The sequence below is a fragment of the Simochromis diagramma genome, unplaced genomic scaffold (assembly GCF_900408965.1).
Source record: "Simochromis diagramma unplaced genomic scaffold, fSimDia1.1 OVJJ01000308.1, whole genome shotgun sequence".
Lineage (NCBI taxonomy): Eukaryota > Metazoa > Chordata > Actinopteri > Cichliformes > Cichlidae > Simochromis > Simochromis diagramma.
In genome coordinates, this window is record NW_024386785.1 from 2,860,935 (window position 1) to 2,877,871 (window position 16,937).

Sequence of the window (16,937 nt, forward strand, 5' to 3'; positions counted from 1 at the left end):
GCAAGGCACAGCCCACTCTGTGTGTGTCTGCCCACACCATCTGTAACACACACGCACAGTTTAAACTGAGTGGATCTGCCACATTCTACACAAGCTTTGGACAATGTCCTCTGCAGTGGATTTTAGCCATTTTAGTCGTATTCTCATTACTGAGAAGTAACTGGACAGTTGATTGATAATTAAAGTCATTCTCAGTTTGGGCATGCACCCTGTCATTGTCCACATACATAGCCTGACTGTGTATACTGTATGTGTGTGTGTGTTTGTGTGTTTGTGACCTGTGTGTAGTGTCCACACATCTTATCTTCGTCACAGCTGTTGTTCTGGAAGTCGTAGTCCAGGCGTTCTGCACAGAACAGATCAATTAGAACACACTATTCTAATGTGAACAATGATGAGACTTAGTTGAAGAATCACCACATTCAGGACATATCCAGTGACAAGTAAAGGTTCTGCAGTCAAGATGAACATCTGGTATGTTTATCCTGAAACTTGAGAGTTCTCGTGTTACAGCAGCCAAAATAATAAACAGAAGCTATAACAATAAGGTTCAATAAGGATGCAAAGCTAAAGTGCTGGTCTGGCACAGGGCTCTGCTGTCAGAAGTATAATGGTTGGAAAAACCACAAGAAATCTCACAACACAAAAAGCAACAATTTCAGCACAGCTGAGTGAAATCAAATACAAAAAGTGTTGAAAACTGAGAAACTACATCAGGAGCTGTAACTTTAACATTCAGTGTTAAAGTTACATTTTTATACAAGTTAATCACTGATCCATAGTTAATGTGTGGTAGGTTCATCTATTAACATCACAGCAGCAAAAATACTTCTAGTGATACTGCAACATAACAATGCTTTTAAAATCTAGTCGGCATTCGACTGTAGCAGAAATGTTTTTAGTTACCAAAGGTGAGGAAAAAAATCGAAACTCCAACCTCAGCCTGGGTGTGCCACAGGCGAGCTGCTGGATATTAAAGCCTATAGGTTTCCTCAAACTAGTCCATATTAGAAAAATTATAACTTGGTGAAATGCTCGAGTCCTGTTCTGTTAATTGCTTTTGTTTATTACAGAGTGACAGTTTTTGATTTATTGCAGTAACGAGCGCTGTGACAGTGTTTAGTTATTCCTTCAGATTTGTCATTATCCTGAACATTTACAGTCACAGTTCAATCCACACTTTCACAGCAGCCGTCACGGTGCTTTATACTGTAAGGTAAAGGCCCTTCAATAGTACAGAGAAAACCCCAACAATCAGGTGTCCCCCTAACAGCAAGCACTTGGTGACAGTGGATTAAATGCAGAGAAGTGTACAAACATATTGAGTGAGAAGGAAACACCCAGTGCATCATGGGAATCCCCGGCAGCCTACACCTATTGCAGCATCACTAAGGGAGGATTCAGGGTCACCTGGTCCAGCCCTAACTATATGCTTTAGCAAAAAGGAAAGTTTGAAGCCTAATCTTAAAAGTAGAGATAGTGTCTGTCTCCTGGATCCAAACTGGAAGCTGCTTCCACAGAAAACTGAAGGCTCTGCCTCCCATTCTACTTTAAATACTCTGGAACAACAAGTAGGCCTGCAGAGTGAGAGCGAAGTGCTCTAATAGGGTGATACGAGAAACAAAACTAGTTGTGGTGATCGTATTTTAAAAGCAGCAGTAATTTTTTAAAACCCCTGACAAGTCGACTCAAAGAGACTGTGTTTCTGTAGTAAAGGTTTACTAGTGATTGTAAATAGACAAACATCTTATTTGCTCTGACTTGTCATTGTGAAACTAGATTGGATTGCAGATCTCATGGTTGTAAAATACTGAAAACCAACACTGCTTGGAGCGGTTTTCTGTAAGCCTCACTTCTACTGTTCAAAGATAACCACTGACTGTAATCTGTCTGCTGTAACAAGAAAGCCAACAAATATTTACTTCTGAGATCACTCACCCAGGAACCATTTCTCCAGAGCCATTCGGAGGTCCAGGGGCCCGGTGCCCGCGTACAGATTCTCTCCAGTATCTTCCAGTTCTGGGTTGTGGTTCCAGATGCATTTAGCAGCGTAGCCCTCTGCCACCAGCTTCAGGTTTGGATCCATTTCTGCAAACAATCACTGAATGTTACAGAATTGCTGGTTTGGCACCAACAATCTGCTGTTTTGTAATCATAAACAGCTCGTGTCATTTTGCAAGGCAACATGGTTTACTTTAAATACAGAGAGGAAGTCACGTAAAAGTAACTAAAATGCTGGCCAACTATATTAAAGGCAGTCAGAGTTTAAAGCAATCAAATGAACATGTAAAAGTAAAGCTGGTTTCTGGTTGTACTTTAGTGATTTTTTAGATGCTTCCTTTGTTTATCCTGGTTTCTATGTTCGTGTATTTCCTGTTTTACTTTGACAGTCCCGTGTTTTGCTTCCTCCCTGTCTCGGTTCATCTGCGTTTCCTCTGCTTTTCTCGTGTTTTCCAAGTCCCAGGTTTCTTCAGGTCTCAGGCTCTGTATTGTTTTTTCCCTCTGTATCTAGTGTTGTGTTGCTTAGCTTCCCCCAGTTTTAGGATTTTGTTAGTTTATCTCAGTTCCCCGTTGGATTTGGTTTTGTAGTGTTGTGTGCAGCCCCAAATAAAGGCTCATCTTCTGTTCAACATCCACCTGCATCTCTGTTGTGTGTCGATCATGAACTCTACTATTAGGGAAAGCCCCAGAATAAAAAATAAATCAATGCACTTGAACCATCCTCATTGTTTGTTGAAATATTTAAGATTAGTAGAAATAGAGAACCAGTTCCCAGAGGTTCAGTTCCTTGGAACTGTTAGTGTGCCTGCTTATGGATCACGCTTATCGGATCTACTTGGCTACAATCAGTTCAGTTACATTTTGCATGCCGGAGGAGGAAAATAGTGGCTCAGTCTCCAGCCTGGACATTACTTTTGTTTTTATTGCAACAAAATTACGAGTTAATTGCAAACTGCCTGCAGGACGGAAACAACTGCATGATGCTGCCAACGCAACTCCAGCTCTTTACAAGCACCTGCACCACACAGCATGCGACTCCTTCACATGAAGGTAAAGTCTTTGATATGCTGCTTGGAGATTGTGGTGACTCTCAAAGCTGAGCCAGTAAGTAACTAAAAACATCAAATGAATCTATCAGTGCCCATCCCTGCTGATGATTCTGTTACAGCTAACTTTCATTCAGAATTATATCCTGTTCATTACACTGTTGATACAAATTACAGTGAAACAGCAACAGTAGCAGACGGTAGCACACAGTGGGTCTGAGGTACAACAGGGAGAAAGATGTAAGAACGAGAGAACACGAGAGGAGGAAGTGGAAATGTAAAGATTAAGTTCTTTTTGTAATCAGATATTGATTGTGTTTCACGTTGTGTTGCTGAAGTGTTTTCATATTGTGGGACAAAGATAATAATTATGGCATAATTGTGCTCCATAAGTATAATAACCGTGTGTTCAGTGCTGCCTTGTAAGTGACTCTCTGTAAAACACAAGCTGACTTTTATGCTTTGATTCATCGGTGCCGTACATGTGGCTCTGATAGTCGCGGCCTTGAAGTCGTTGGCCGGTTCGCCCGGATCAGGACTCGAAGCAGAGATGAAAGCAAATTTCATGCATACAAGTACAAAAGACACACAGACATCAATGAACTGGTGCACGTCGTCGTTCATGTGCTGCAAGCAGCAGTTCAGCAGGCATGACGACCACGACTCTGTCCAGTTATTTGGTCTTCATGTTTATTTGTGCACGCTGCACAAATCAGAGTTTTAATGTAGACACAACACCGATGCTTTCACGACAACTGAGTGTATATGTTTTATTAAAATTTCACACCAGACGTTACTAAAGTCATACTTATGAATTATTGTTTGTGAGATTAAATTGGTGGTTTTATAAGCCTTCTCCATTTTTTGGTTCCCTCCCCTCTTTAAACCTGCTTTTAATTATCATGATAATTTCATTGCATTGCATTTCCCAAGAGTTCAACAAGCCATAAAACAGTAAATCCAAAACAGCAATGTACAAATATTCTGGAGCTGCTTTAATCTGGTTATATAACCACCTCCATATCTCCCAGTACTATAAAATCAGCCACAGCTCTCCAGCAGAGTCAACAGCAGGATCATTGTTGCTGTTTTCTGTGACACTGGTAGAGGCTTCATAAGCTGAACGGCCTCTTAAAGTAAATTTGACAGCCGGTAGTTAAATAAATATTATTGCACATGATATGACATTTAATATCAGACCAATGAAATGTGGAACGCAGAGAGCTGATTCATAAGCAGCCACTGTGTTTGAGCCACCAAGGCTGAGTCATCCTGTCCTGGCCTCGCAGTCATTTAAAGATGCTGAAGTTATTTATTTTTTCCAATTATTTTCTATCCGGCTTCCTTTATACAAGACAAACCATGGGCGACCCCTTACCCCTGACCTCTGACCCTGAACGCAGTCTGACCCCCTGATGTGCACATTTCCTTCCCATCATGTCTGTAACAGCAGGTTCCTGTACAGAAACTGATCTGGTGAAAGGTAAATAGCCCACAGCAAGGACGTGTGACCTTCAAAAAAGTCATTAAGAACAGCGGCTCTCTGTATCAGCTTCCTTTTAGGAAGACCAACCAAAAAATGCTCCGACTGGGACAAGAAATGACAATGGACCGGCATCAGTCCGCGAGTCGTTTGGTACCGGGCTGCGAGAGTTGAGGCTCGTGTGTGAAAGTCCTGGTTTTCAGGGTTTTGATCCTTTTTATGGTTAACGCAGGTTCCCTGGGTCTTTTCCCGTGTGTTATCAATAAATCTTCCCGCTGGTACTGGTTTTATTTTGCTGTATTTATCCGCAACAAGTTTTTGGACAAAACCGGTCAAAGTCACCATTAAGAGTTCTGATTTGAATGTCCACTGTCAGGGGCAGATGCTGCTGTTTGCCTCCCACTGCAGCTGAAGACGTCATGTGATGATGGTCATGAGTGATGAGACGGAGCACAGTGACGCCTTTAACTCAGCCCGTTGTCTGCAGCTCGTGGTCTGAGTCACTGTTGCTACGAAACCTAAAGAATGAACAACAGGACCCTGACAGGGAGTTTAATATCCCCGTGTGCGTGTGTGCGTGTGCACATGTGTGTGTTTATTTGTCCAGCGCTGACATGCAACACAAACAATAGTCAGGGGTCTCCTTCACATTCTTCTCCCTGCAGGCGCTCGCAACATCTGGTCTGTATTATGACTTTCAGGTCATGTGGTGTACACACACACACACACACACACACACACACACACGATCATCGCTGCCGACTGTACTGGAAGTCACCTGATCTGAGAACAGCTGATTATGTTCTCCTGAGTTTAACCGCAGCCTGTATTTTGTAATCTGAACAAAGTTTTTGTGTTTTAATCACTGACTCATAAATTAATGGATATTTTTCACTGTTTCCCAGCTCACAGAGTCCAGGTTTCTCCCTCAGGTGTGGACTTCAGTATAAAGTGCGTATGCATATATACATAAAACGTAATTGAATCTTGGACTTTAAAATCACAAAGGATGAGTTTACTTAGTGAGTCGTGGCTACAATGAAAGTTGAGTTTGTTTCTAGAGCACATTAGACCCCCCCCCCCCCCCCCCTCCAGATTTATTAGTTAGTTTGTTTGCATTTGCCATAGCTTACTGATAATTCAGATAAAATAAATAAGTATCAGGTCAAGATGGATTAGAACCCCCCAGATTTTAACCTGGATTGGTGAACCATCAGGAGGCTGTAGTCTGGCCGTAGTGAGGCGGAGCTGTCGTGTCATTTTCTACCTGGGGGAGTATTTTAATCCCAGGCAGAACGTTTCCTAACAATAATAATAATAATAACAATAATAATAATACTGAAGTGCTTTCAGTGTCTAAATCTAACAGTGACCAAAAACAGAAGTAAACATTGAATGAAAACAAAGCGACCAACATGCTGAAAGTGCCTGCAGTGGTGTGGACACTGTGTCAGCCACTTCTAGGGGTGAGAGTCTAGCTCTTGATTCACAGCTGCATCTCTTACTTATTTCACCTGCAGCTGTGAGCGAGGAGTGACTGAAGGAATATTCTGGATGATGTTACTCTGATGGGTGTCAGAGGAGGAGGAGGGGCTCAGTCTGAGTTTCTCTGCAGGCCTGGGCTCTAGGTCCGTTTCGGGCTCTAACATGTGACGAGTAGGTTCGTCAAAGTCATTGTTCTGTTCAGCTGGATGTGAACTGGTCTGCCTGATTCTCCTTTGTGCCCTTTCCATCTGTTTCCCTGTACTGGTCGCACTGGTTTGGCTCAGTCCAGGTCTCTGAACCAGCTGCTTTGCAGACGCCTTTACATCCCAACAAATGCTGAACTCTGTCCTCTGTCTCTTTCTCCTCCTCCCTTTGAGTCTCCCCTCATCTCCCTGTTGCTCCTCTTTTCCATCACTGTCTTCTTACCTCCTCTTTCTCCCCTCATTTGTCTTCTCCTTCCTACCTCCTTCCCTTCCTTCCTTTTCACATCTTTTTCTCTGCAGACCAGCTAAAATCATAAGAAAATAATATGAAAATGGAAACGTCCCTGTGGGGCTCCCATGGAGGCTGAGACAGCCTGAGACCTCCCCTGGTCCACACACACACACACACACACACACACACACACACACACACACACACACACACACACATTCCTCTGGGCGCTCGTTCATTCTCTGCCTAATTTTCTTTTCTCTCTCTATCTAAATCTTCTCTTCCCCCCTCTTCATCGCTTGGCTCTTCCCCAGCCGTCCTCCTCTCCTGTTGCTCAACCTTGATCGCTCACTCCCTCGCTGTTCAGTCTGTTCCCTCTGACACGCTTGCTAATGGAGGGCGTCTGCAGCGGGAAACACCCGCCTGTTCCTGGAACCCAGGCCTGATTTACTCTGCTGATGAAGAGTGATGACCCTGCTCTGCCAACCTGTGCAAGCACGTTTTTATCAACTCACTGAGTGAATTAAAAATGGTTTTGGTTGGTACTAAAAGGAGGCGGGGAGGCAGTGTTATTAAAATGGATCTTTGCCATCCATTGTATGCTGGAAGATAGGAAAGAGAAATAAACAAATCCATGCTAGCAGTTCTGTAACTACGACTAAAACAAACTGCAGCATTCAGCATAACAGGTGCTTTTATGTGTCCTGAGGTGTTTATAGTGACAAGTGGAGTAGATTAACCATGAGATGTTAGAGAAAGCAAACAGGGAGGAAGTGAAATTCACAGCACCTCAGATGCTGGAATTACAAAACAAGAGAATAACTTGAACCTGAACATCGATGACTACAATCACAAGCACTCAAACGTTTATCAGAGAAATAAAAGACTCCGTCAGACATCTGGCAGCTGTTTTTACATTGAAGACTTGATATAAAAGCCCAGGTTACATCTCAGTTTTTCATTTCGGTCCGAGCTGCAGATGTGTGATCGCGCAGAGTCACTGACAGCAGTCTAGCCTTAGTCAGAGATGCTCGGCAACATCCTTCAGCTCCTCCGGGGGACACAGAGACGACCCCCCAGGCCAGCCGAGAGTCCAGTGTCAGGGAGATTACGTGCAGCATCACTGCAGACGCTGCATCAACCATCCGTTCTTTTCTAGGTGAGCGCCGTGGCCTCAGTTTTGGAGGTGCTGATTCTGATCCCTGCTGGTCCACACTAAACCAAAAGGATCACCTGTGGACTTCATCAGTGACATAATGAAGCACCAAAGTCCCTACATCACCTCGCTGATGCAGTTCCCGCATTTATTTTTCATCTCATTTGTTCTCCCAGGGCGGCTGGAGCTTTAAAAATCGCACTTATTGTGTTTCTCAGTTTAACCTATCGTCCCGCTCGCTGGAGTTTTTCTACATCACTCTCTCCACTGAAACCAATCCTAATAGCAGCCCTGCTGAGGAGATTTCCACGGTGGAACCACACATTAAAGTTCCTGTGGTGGAAAACGGACTAATCCTTTCTTCTGGTTTATGGGCTTCAGAGGTTTAATTGCTTGTGGTTAACATGTGACCCAGACTTTGACAGATCTTGGCTGATGTTTGTCAGGCGGGTGTCCTGCATGATGCTGCCATTTGGCAGTCAGAGGTGCGCCCTGAGCGTCTGTGTGGGGAGCAGAGTCTTCAGTTCGCCCTCAGGCCCGGGCACAAAAGGTTTAATCGAGAGATGGGACGATAAGAACTTAGCGATTCAATATCCTTATCGATTATCTGCTTCTCATTCGCTCTGCTTTAAGAGTCACCACCATCAATAAGCAGCATATCAAAGACATCAGAATCAATTACATGCTGTGGGTCGAATGTTTGTGCGTGTTGGGAGTATTTCTTGTCTTTGTTGTGTTGTTACTCCAAAAAAAGTAATGTATTATATATATTACACAGGACAGTTTTCTTAAGTGCTCACAGAAGAATGGCTGTAAATAATAATAATGACACATACAGCGTTTTTCTTATTAGGTATGAAGGTAAATGCAACAGCACAAAGCAAAGATGGAATCAAGCACAAGGTGGTCACCACAGTGACTCTACTTCTAAACATGAACAGGTAGAACTGGAGGCTGAGGGTCAGGGTCAGGCTGCCGGGTCACTCGGCTTTAAACTGTCTCTGGGCTCTGGGCTAGCTTAGCATTAGCGTGCTGTCTATGCAGATGTTTACAAAGAGTTCTGTCAGCAGTACAATGCAGCTGTTTCTCCTCTGGACACGGTTTGCACTTTACCGTCACACTCTCGTCTTTTTGGGAAATAAAATATAAGTAATGTTCACATCCACACTGTAGACTGCGCCACTGTTTTTCTCCTTTGCACATAACTAAAACCAACTGATTGTAAGTGGAGCCAGTAAAAGGGAGAGACTAACAGTTCCAAGGAACTGACCTACTGGGACTCCCAATGTCAGTTTAACTAAGGTAACATGACATGACTCAGTCAGACCTCCGGTTAAACTGTTCAAAAGCTGGATTTCACAAACACTCTGGCCTCAATCATGCTGGATTCTTTCAGAAGAGCAGAGGCCAAAAATCCACAAATATAAGTTTGCTATCTGAAAAACCAACGACCAGTGAAAAGCTCTCTGTCTGTGTTTGTAGTCAAATTAACCTTTGACAAAAACAGATTCACATAAAAGACAAAAAAAAAAACTATTTTTGAACAATGAAGGAAACAAAAATATAAATATTCTTGCTGCTTGGTGTTTACTCACTTTATAGAGCTCTCTGACACCGGTGGCTGACTTCATGTTTTTACTCCAGAAAAAAGCCAAAGAGCTTCCTGTGGCATTGATTATGCAAATGATGTATGTAGTCGATATGTTTCCAGCAGAATAAAAATGACTAACATTGTCTCCAGAGCCAAAAAGTGCAACAGTGGAACAAACAGTGATGTGTTTTATTGTTTGATGAAAGGTGGTCTCGCTCTTTTATAGGTGCTGAAAGACTTATTTTCTTTGAATTATGAAAAACCGACTGAATGTTAACCTGAAATACAACATGTCAGGTCATGTCAGCAATAGATCATCTAGACAGCTGGACATGTTTCTGCTGTTACATGACTCATCTGTGCTGATATGATCAAATTACAAAGTGAAAATTATGGAAGCAGTTATGATTTTAATTAGAAGGATATTTAATTATCACGATAAAGATCCCAGCTGTTTGTCAAACACAGCTGAATACTTTCATCCTAAAATTCCCTCAGAGAACTCAGAGAGGTGCATCCTTCACTGTAACATCTCCAAAACGAGTCAGACTTCCTCCAGCTCGTCTCTGGTCCAGTGAGCAAACCAAAACAAGCAGCCAGCCCGAAGCTTCAGCACAAAACCATCGCAGAGCTTTTATCTGATGCACAGACAGAAAGCTCTCACATGCACTCTGAACTGTGATAATCATGCTTTTTTATTAATCCTTCATTGATAAATGCTATCAGACTATCAATAAACTAAAATGTTAATTCGTGCTTCTATAAATAAGAAAACACAGAGTCAAACTCACTGGTTTGCTGTATCACTATAGTTGAGTGATATTATCGTCACTTCACCTGCATTTGCAAACATGTTTTTAGCATCTTCATCTTCTCATCTGATAACATGATGTCATCTTAAGTTTATATATGGATGTCAAATATATTCAGTCTGATTTTTAACTGTAAAAGTGCTGTTACTAAATGCTCCCGGTTTCTCTTTGCAGGGTAAAGATGTGTTTCTGCACTGTGTCCTCAAACACAGACAGTGTGTTTCTCTGCTGTCTGGCCAACTGACCAGTGTGCTGTTGTGGCAGGCTTTGTGATTGTTTAGCTGATATCTAACGAGTGTCTTCTTGTGGTCTGCTGTCAGCTGTCCTTCCACTCAGAAGAAAAAACTGGAGAGACTGATCATTTTAATGCTCCAGTATTTATTTATCAAACAGTACACGACTGGCTTTTCTGATCAAGGTAATTAGAGACCACACCTTTTTGAAATATGGATCTATTTATCATCTCAGCCTGGTGTCTCTGTCACTCACAGCAGTGTCATCATGCTTCTGTTTATCCGTGTTGCAAACTTGGCAGAGAGTCTGTGGATCTCTTGGTGAGGATCAGAGTGAGGGACCTCTCCCTTTCTTCCGTTTCATGCAGTTTGTGCACTGACTTGTTTCTTTCTCAGTGATCATGGACCATCGTGTTTACCGTATGCATATGATTTCATCAGACAATAATGAGGTGAGAATCCCAGCCCCACCTCCACTGGGAGAAACGTTTGCTGCTGATTACCAGAGTTCGGAAAATGGTGTTCGGGACAGCCTTGGTGTGTTCGTCATGAAAACACGGGACACAAAACACAGATACAAACAAGGATAATTAGAACAAGACAAAGCTAGAAGACGGATCCAACAAACAGCGCCAGAGATTACATATGCACTTGTGCTCGGGGGAACATTCGGCAGAGAGAAGAAGAAGAAAAAGCAGACAACAGAACAAGAACTGAGAATATTAGGAAATGAGGATCAGGTCTATTCTGGACCGAAGATAAAGACAGTAAACAGACATCCGGCCAGTCAGTTTTTATCCGTCTCCTTCTCCTCCTTATAGTCACATGTTCCTCTTCCTCTTTTTTACTGCAGCCTTTGATCCGAACGTCGCCCTGCTGCCTCAGCACCAATAATCACCCCGAGCCTTTTAAAACAATGTCACGTAAACTCAAACTGAATTTGCTTTTGGCTCCGATGAACCCTGATATCCCATAATTCAAGAACTCCAAGAGCCGCTCACAGCTGGAAATGATGAAAATAAATTGCGGACCGTGATGAGAATGAGCAGAATCGTCTTATTTGCTCTGTTTAATTTTCTAACCGGAGAAATCACGCGCGTTTCAAAGTAAAAGTAGAGTTTCACACACATATGGAGAGGAATTAACAGTATTAAAGACTGAAAACACAGCTCATTCAGTTTTATTCGTCTCTACAAAATAGAATTTGTTGGGGTCTTTTTTTTAGCAGCAGATTAATTTTAGAGATTTCAGTTCAGCCTTTTACACGAGGCTCAGTGGATGGTTGTTGCTGCTGATGCAACACAATTAGATTAGTGAAACTCAACAGCAGCATCTCTTTCTGAACACAATGGTCAGTCTGTGTTGTCTTCAGGTCTCTGGATTACTCAGGATGAAGCTCAGAGTCAGGCGAGGTTCAGAAAACTGGAGACCTGATCCCTGTAACTGGGAAAAGACTGGCTGGGTGGTCAAACATCTGTAAACTACCTCCACCCACAAGCAGTTTTGTGGAGGTTTAAACTGTTACGAAACAGAGACTCGCAGGCCGCTGTAGCATTATATCTTCTGTGAAAGGTTGTCCTCACTTGTCTGCAGGCCGTGAACACCTTTGGGTGCTTTACATAAGACTGGTTATAAGTGCTGATGCTTTAAAGACAATTGTGGGGAAATGACTTTAACTGCAGTGAACTGGCAACTGAGGGGCTGAAAAAGGAAGTGAACACTAAAGGATGCCCATAAACTCCCAGGGTTTAAAAATCCAGCTTTACAGCGAAAAATACAAACATTTATTACCTGGTGCAAATAAAACATTTTAAAAAATGTTTTTTTATATATCCAGTCCATTTCTGAAGTGTGCTGCAGTTGCAGTTGCACCCTAAGCTGTAAGATTTCTTACGTCTGGATTGGCTTCGGGCAGTTCTGCTATCAGATGCTCAGATGCATGAAGGCTCCCTGGCAGAGATTTTGAGACCATCTGAGAACATTTTGTAGTCTTCGTTTAAATAAATTACCCACAGTTCAAAGAGGTGTGGGCTTCACGGGGTTAATTATTTGTCCTGAATTGTGGTGACTACAAAGGTTTGGACCTAAATGCTGGCCACAGGAAAAGAGAAGTTCTAACAATGAAAGGCAAGTCTTTATTGAGGCCGATAACAAAGTCTAAAAATCAGAACCCAGCAGAAATCCAAAACACAGAAGGGCACTGAGAGCAGAACACTGGGAAGCAACAACAAACACTGACAATGGACAAAGAGAAGAAAAGGCTATTTAAACAGAGACTGGACGACAGGACACAGGTGGGGAATGAGGCAGAGCTTAACAGGATTAACACAGACAAGAACAATCAGGGAAGCTGCAGACAGGAAGTAAAACTAAAGCAGGGGCCAGAAAACAAAGCTAGAAGAGAGACGAAGTATAAAAAAGAAAGTTAACAGATGGAGGAATGACACACAAACTCAAAGTAGGAACCGAGGGTTAGTACAAAGGTCATCTAAACGTGCACCCAAAACTCCACAAACAACTAAACAGGAGCCAGAACTCAAATAATACAACACGACTAATGCTCAGAATCACTGGTGTGACAATGAGATCACAGCAGGAGTGAAAAACTCCAGAAACACTCATCAGAAAGCACTAGAATAACTGTAAAACTCAGTACCTCAGTAAAACTGTGCTTTGTATTCAGTTTAAATCAAACTCTGGTTTGTTTTCCCCCTTTGGTGCAGTTTGTTGTGCAGATCTGAGCTCAGCAGTGACACTCAGGCGCGCTCCAAAGCAGCCACACCGACTCCCTTCCGGCTCCAAATGATTTGCAGAGCCGTTTGTTTATGGTGAGAACGAGATCCCGCCTCAGTGTGACGACTACCAGGTGTAAGCTGCAGGTTTGAGCTAAACACAATCCAGCATGCTTTGCACTCGGTACCAGGGTTACGCCTAAAACCTGCTCAGATAAATATTAATGTTAGGAGTAAATTCTCCACATTATCCGTTAGTTAGTGGGGGAGGGGCCAGTTAAGAGATTTGATTGGGCATCCGGTGTGCAGCATCCCTTCAAACCGGCCCATTAGTCCAAAACTGCGCCTGCCCACCGGGAAAATGCCAGGTATGCGAGATTACTTGTTCAACTCTGAGCATCATTATGTGGTTTGCAGTGACACATTCTGGTTTGCTTGGAGTTTTCTCTGTGTGAAGAGAAATCAAACCACAGGAAAAAGCTACAAATTTAAAAACTCATCAGCTGATATGCACCAGAATAACCGAACTATACATGGGAAACGCTCTAATCAAGCACGGAGGTGGCTCCGGCTCAGGAGGGTCAGTCCCAACTAGGGATGGGTACCGGTATCCGGTGCCATTATGGCACCGGTTCTGACATAAACAGTAGTAACCAGACCGAAAAGCAGCGCACATTTTTTCCTGAGATGTCACACACTTTAGATTCTAGCCAATCATTTTACATTTCCGAGGATAGTAGGCGGGCCCAGGTAGGTACGTTCTTTTAGAGCAGAGCTACAGATTAAAAATGCCCAAGGCCAAGCGGTCAAAGTCTGGCTGTACTTCACAGCAAGAGATGCAAACTCAGCAGCAACAAGTGCTTTAAGGTGATACTGTGATACTGTGCACAGGAGGTAACACCTCGAATCTGATGAAACACCTGGCGACGCATAGCACTTTGTTAAAAGCCAAGAAAGGCGCCGTATTTGATAGCTTGCTGCGAGACCTCACACCGAGCACATCTACTGCGGGTGTGGTGCCTGTTATCGGACCCGGAGTTAGCAACATCCCCCCAAGAACCCGAAGAGGAGAGTCCTGGCCCCTAGCCCTGCCAGTGTAGCAGAAATGATGAGGATGATGATGCAGCAGCAGCCGTTCTTCTCTGCGTGAGTAGCTTAATGTTGTTCGTGTGTGATTTACGTTGAGTAGGCTAACCACGTTATTACATTAATGCATGTAAGGTGAACTAGCAAACATCATCATAGCTACATGCGGCTGTCTTCTTGTTTGATGGCAGATGCTCCCTTCACCCTGGCCAAAAAGGCTAAAATGACCAAAGAAAAACTGGAAAACAGCTGAACATGAGAGGTTTTTGGACAAAGTTTGTGTTCTCCATTCTTTAAGCACCGGTTCGAGCACCGTTTAAGCACCGGCACCGTTTCAAAAGTACCGGTTTGGTACTGGTATCGGATAAAACCTAAACGATACCCATCCCTAATCCCGACCGGCTCCAGTCTGTGAAAGTATCCTTGGGCAAGATGCTAAACCCAGAGTTGCATACATCAGACTGTGAATGTGTTTGAATGTTAGATAGAAAGCACCTTGAATGCTCAAGAAGAGTAGAAAAGTGCTATAAGAGAAGCAGTGCATTCGCCATTTACAAACACAGACAGGATCATCACTCAGGTCTGTGAGGCTGTGGTGCTTAGGGAGAGCATTGTGCTTTGGCCATAATAATGGGATCCTCCTAAGATCTGTGTCTCTCAGATGCTGTGGTCTGATTATGATACTATCCATGGTTCAAGTTGTTTTTTTGAGTTAATAACTGATACATTTTGACTTAAGGAGAAGCAAATGGACCGATGGATGTTTGGAGCTTTTGACTTGGTTAAAACTGCTGCTGTATGACACAATGATCACTGTCGAAGTGTTGTTTTACTTTGATTCATGTCCATATTTGGTGTAACTGCTGGGGTGCTTACTCCTATCATTCACAAAGACAAGAAAAAAACAACACCCATCCATTTCTCCAACTTCTTCTCCGAAACTGGGTGAGGGGTGGGTTACACCAGCGCTAACACACAGAAAAGACAATTCACATTCACGCCTACGACCAGTTTAGAAAAACCAGTTAAACCGACATGGAATGAAGAACACCCAGGACACCAATCCAGGACCTTCTTGCTGTGTCTACACACTAATGCGCGTCATCATAATGGCGATACAAAGGCGTGAATTTCTGTTACGCAGTAAAGATCTGCAGCTGTGCTCTGTCATCGCCATTCTACATGATTAGCCAACCGTTTCTGTTCTGTTTTTAAACCAAATTCAAAGTATTTCTATGTTGCTGCATTTCCTGCAATCACATATATTTCCTGATGGCGTCAACATAAAGATGAGTCACAAAGATGAAAAATGTAACACCGTAAATGGTTCATGATCAGAGAAGCCACTGTCGTCTTCCTCCCCGGAGTGATGACACATTCACAGCTCAAAACCACAAGTTACTCAATCAAACAAAGCTGAATCGCTCTCAGCGAAGCAGGTTATGTGTTAGCCTGCTGTAGCTGCAGGCTAACTGTATTTAAACCATATTTAAAGTAGTTCAGTTACAGAAAACAGAGATGCTGCATTTAGAGTTTAGTTTGATGCTCACACAAAGAAAAGTCAGCAGAGATAAAGATATATTTTTAGTGAGTTCTCTAAAGCTGGATGAAAATCTTTATTTCTTAATGCTGTGCTTTAAATCACACACTATCACACTTGGTCTGCTCCTGATCCAAACGATTACTTGTAGCCTGGACTCACCAATATAGCATAATGGTGATGTTGAGTCCAGTCCCATGCCCTAAAAACATGACTTCATACTATTTTACTCTAATCTGCTGATATATATCTAATATAACCATGAGTATAGACGTCTCTGCTTATTTGTGATGAATAAGCAAAAACAGTGATTAAATGTACTGACATTGGACAGAAACTTAGACATTTATAGATGTGTCTGCTTTTATATTCTGTGTCTGCACTCGAGGGGGAAAAGGTGATATCAGATACAATATCTGACATTTATTGGATAAACGTGCTGCATTACCTTCCCCTCCTTTATTTATGCTTATTTGGGATGACTTGTTGGGTCTTACCAGAGGCATCATGGCCGAGGCGCTGGGTGAAACCTGTCCTCTGAAGTGGTTGTGAAGCTCCACCAGCATCTCCTCCTGCTCCTCGTTCAGAAAGCTCCAGGCTCCAGGAACCACCAAAGCCCCCAGCAGCAGCCATACCCAGAGAGGAGCTCTCCTCAGTGGGCTGCAGCGGCCGCTGGAACCTGTCCTCTCTCTGGAGCTGCATGAAGCTCCATCCTGGGTGGTCCATGGGGTCATGGTCCCTCTCTGGGTACTGACCCCCTGGAGCGCTGAGAGTCCCCGCAGGTGCATGAGGAGAAATAGAGTCCTGGGGAATATTCTCAAGTGGTCCAGAGTCCAGCGAAGAGTCTGCGTGTCAGACAGATCAACAACTGAGTGTGTACAAAAGGCCGCTTGTCTTAGTGTGAGTCTGTGTGCCTGTTTAAAAGTGTGTGCGTTCCCTCCTCAGTGCCTCTCACTCTCAGCTCTGCTGATCTTTGTGTTGCTGACCCGGCTTTAAGAGAAATAGGATCCTCCCCTACTCACACTCACACAGACTTCCCTGTCTCTGTGAGTACTCTCAGCATCCTCGAAACCCAAACCCACTAAAATGAAGTATCCCAAAAACTATTTTACAGAGTGAAGAACAGCCGAATTACCCTCACACACACTCACACACACACACACACACACACACACACACACCCTGCAGAGTTCACATTTCACACACTGCACCGACTGGTACGCACAAAATAACTCCACCCTCCACCCGTGCTCACTTTCCATTTTCTCCATGTCAGCGTGACTCTCTGATCCTCAGTTTTCTGTTTCTTCCTCTCGTCAGTTTTTTTCTCCTTTTCA

The 16,937-nt window shown here is 43.3% G+C and overlaps 1 protein-coding gene across 1 annotated transcript in view; it reads right to left on the reverse strand.

The window, feature by feature from the left end:
• Positions 1 to 16,722, reverse strand: part of LOC120727953 — a 17,487-nt gene extending 765 nt beyond the window's left edge. Inside the window, exons 1-5 of the mRNA XM_040022568.1 lie at positions 15,945 to 16,722; positions 6,790 to 6,937; positions 1,939 to 2,088; positions 279 to 346; positions 3 to 40 (exon numbers count right to left, since the gene is read on the reverse strand). Coding sequence (XP_039878502.1) covers positions 3 to 40; positions 279 to 346; positions 1,939 to 2,088; positions 6,790 to 6,937; positions 15,945 to 16,388 — 848 coding nt within the window. The 5' untranslated portion in view covers positions 16,389 to 16,722. The remainder of the gene's footprint in view (positions 1 to 2; positions 41 to 278; positions 347 to 1,938; positions 2,089 to 6,789; positions 6,938 to 15,944) is intronic.
• Between the last annotated feature and the right edge of the window lie 215 nt (positions 16,723 to 16,937).